The sequence below is a fragment of the Colobus angolensis genome, unplaced genomic scaffold (genome assembly GCF_000951035.1).
Source record: "Colobus angolensis palliatus isolate OR3802 unplaced genomic scaffold, Cang.pa_1.0 Scaffold38, whole genome shotgun sequence".
Classification (NCBI taxonomy): Eukaryota; Metazoa; Chordata; class Mammalia; order Primates; family Cercopithecidae; genus Colobus; species Colobus angolensis.
Window position 1 is genome coordinate 9,960,710 of NW_012117154.1, and position 2,039 is coordinate 9,962,748.

The 2,039-nt window shown below is 50.4% G+C and overlaps 1 protein-coding gene across 1 annotated transcript in view; it reads right to left on the reverse strand.

Moving 5' to 3' along the window:
- The window catches only part of LOC105520495 (chromosome unknown open reading frame, human C21orf58), a 22,008-nt gene that overhangs the window by 9,004 nt on the left and 10,965 nt on the right, over positions 1-2,039 (reverse strand). Inside the window, 1 exon segment of the mRNA XM_011954246.1 lies at positions 1,530-1,688. Within this exon segment, the coding sequence (XP_011809636.1) occupies positions 1,530-1,688 (159 nt within the window).

A 2,039-nucleotide genomic window follows, 5' to 3' on the forward strand; every position in this document is an offset into this window, starting at 1 on the left:
CACCCACCCATCCACCCATCCAACCAACCATCCATCCACCCATCCATCCAACCAGCCAACCAACCAATCATCCACCCACCCATCCATCCAACCAACAATCCATCCACCCACCCATCCACCCACCCATCCATCCACCCACCCATCCATCCAACCAGCCAACCATCTACCTCTATATCCATTCACCCATCCAAGGAGAGCTTTAAATGATTAGCCCCAGACATTGAACAGATGGTTGAATAGAAAGGCACTTCAGTCGAGGTATCACTTAGGATGTAGTATTTTTAATGTTTCCCATGTTTTCTGTTTTTAGCAGGGTGGGCTGAAGCCTGGTTCCACTAATTCTGCTTTAATAGGAGCATCCAACACTTGGTATGATTTCTTTTCTTTTCTTTTTTTTTTTTTTTGAGACAAAGTCTTGCTCTTGTCACCCAGGCTGGAGTGCAATGGCGCAATCTCAGCTCACTGCAACCTCCGTCTCCGAGGTTCAAGCAATTCTCCTGCCTCAGCCTCCCGAGTAGCTGAGATTACAGGTGCCTGCCCCCACACCTGGCTAATTTTTGTATTTTTAGTAGAGATGGGGTTTCACCGTGTTGGCCAGGCTGGTCTTGAACTCCTGACCTCAGGAGATCCACCAGCCTTGGCCTCCCAAAGTGCTGGGATTACAGGCATGAGCCACCGCGCCCGGCCTGGTCAGTCTTTTTCATTGTAGCCACTTTAATAGGGATACGGTGGTGGTTCACTGTGGCTTTAATTTGCATTTCCCTGATGATGGATGGTGTTGAGCATCTGGGCAGACCGGTGTGTAGGACGGCTGCATCCCAACAGGCGTTCTCGATTCTGTCCCAGTGACCTCTCTATCCCAGCCCCCATGACAACTTGGTTAATTACTGTAGTCCATCTTATACTGTAGTACATATATAGAACACGTCGCGAGAATAAACTTTGGTGTCTCCTTTGAGTAAAAATAAATTACAGCCGAATATTCGAGTATGAAAGGCCTTCTGTTTTATCCTCTTCTAGCTGTGCAAGGCGGCCTGGCCTCATCCCTTCTTCCTCGGTTCAAAGAAAGAATGGCAGAGACCAGGAGTTGGCAAACTTTTGCCAAGGGCTAGATCGTAAACGGATTCCAAAGCGGGACACACCATCAGCTACAGCTCTTGAGTTGGCCATTGCAGCGTGAAAGCAGCTATGGACAATGTGGAAACAAATGGGTCTGGCCCAATAAAACTTTATTTATGAACACTAAAATTGGCATTTTGTGTAATTCTCCTGTGTTACAAAATATTATTATTGTATTGGCTTTTCCCCAAACATTGAAAAATGTAAAACCATTCTCGGCTTGCAGGTTGCATGAGAACAGGAGGCAGGCCAGCTCTGGTTTGAAGCTGTGGTTTGCCAACCCCTGCCACAGACCCATGAGGCTTTCTTAGAGCCGCTGTGCCCATCCTGGCTGATGGGACCTTCTGCCTCAGGGGCTCTGTGTCCAGCTGCCAGGAAGCTCATCTTGGTGACCCACAGCCCCTGCTTACCTGCCTGGTGTCACTGGGGCTGAGAGCAAAACCTGCAGGCATAACTGGCCCTGATAGATACACAGTATAAGTGTAGATGTGTTTGGGATGAGGAAGATGGGGGGGTCCACAGCAACGACCCCCTGTACTCCCTTCTGCCCTAGGAGGAGGTTCCTGGTGCTAGAAGACAGGAAGGCACAGGCTGGGAATATCCAGAACCTGGTGAAGGCCACCCATCTGCAAAGGACGGTCTGGGGCAGGTCCTTTGGAGGCTCTCCTTCCCTCTGTTCCCTCCGCCATGTGCTGCTGCCAGGGTCCCCTCCCAAAGGGCAAAAGCCTTCCAGGTGATAGACTCTGCTGCCCTGTCTAGAAATTCCCACCTCAGCCTCTTCTTCTCTCCAACCCTTCCTGCACCCCAGTCACACGAAACCCACCAAAGCCTTGACCTCCAGGCCCCCAGCTTCCATCCCGCCTCTGGGGGCCTGGTTTCCCTCTGACCCATTTTTTGCTTCAGAAAGTCAGAGCTGTTTT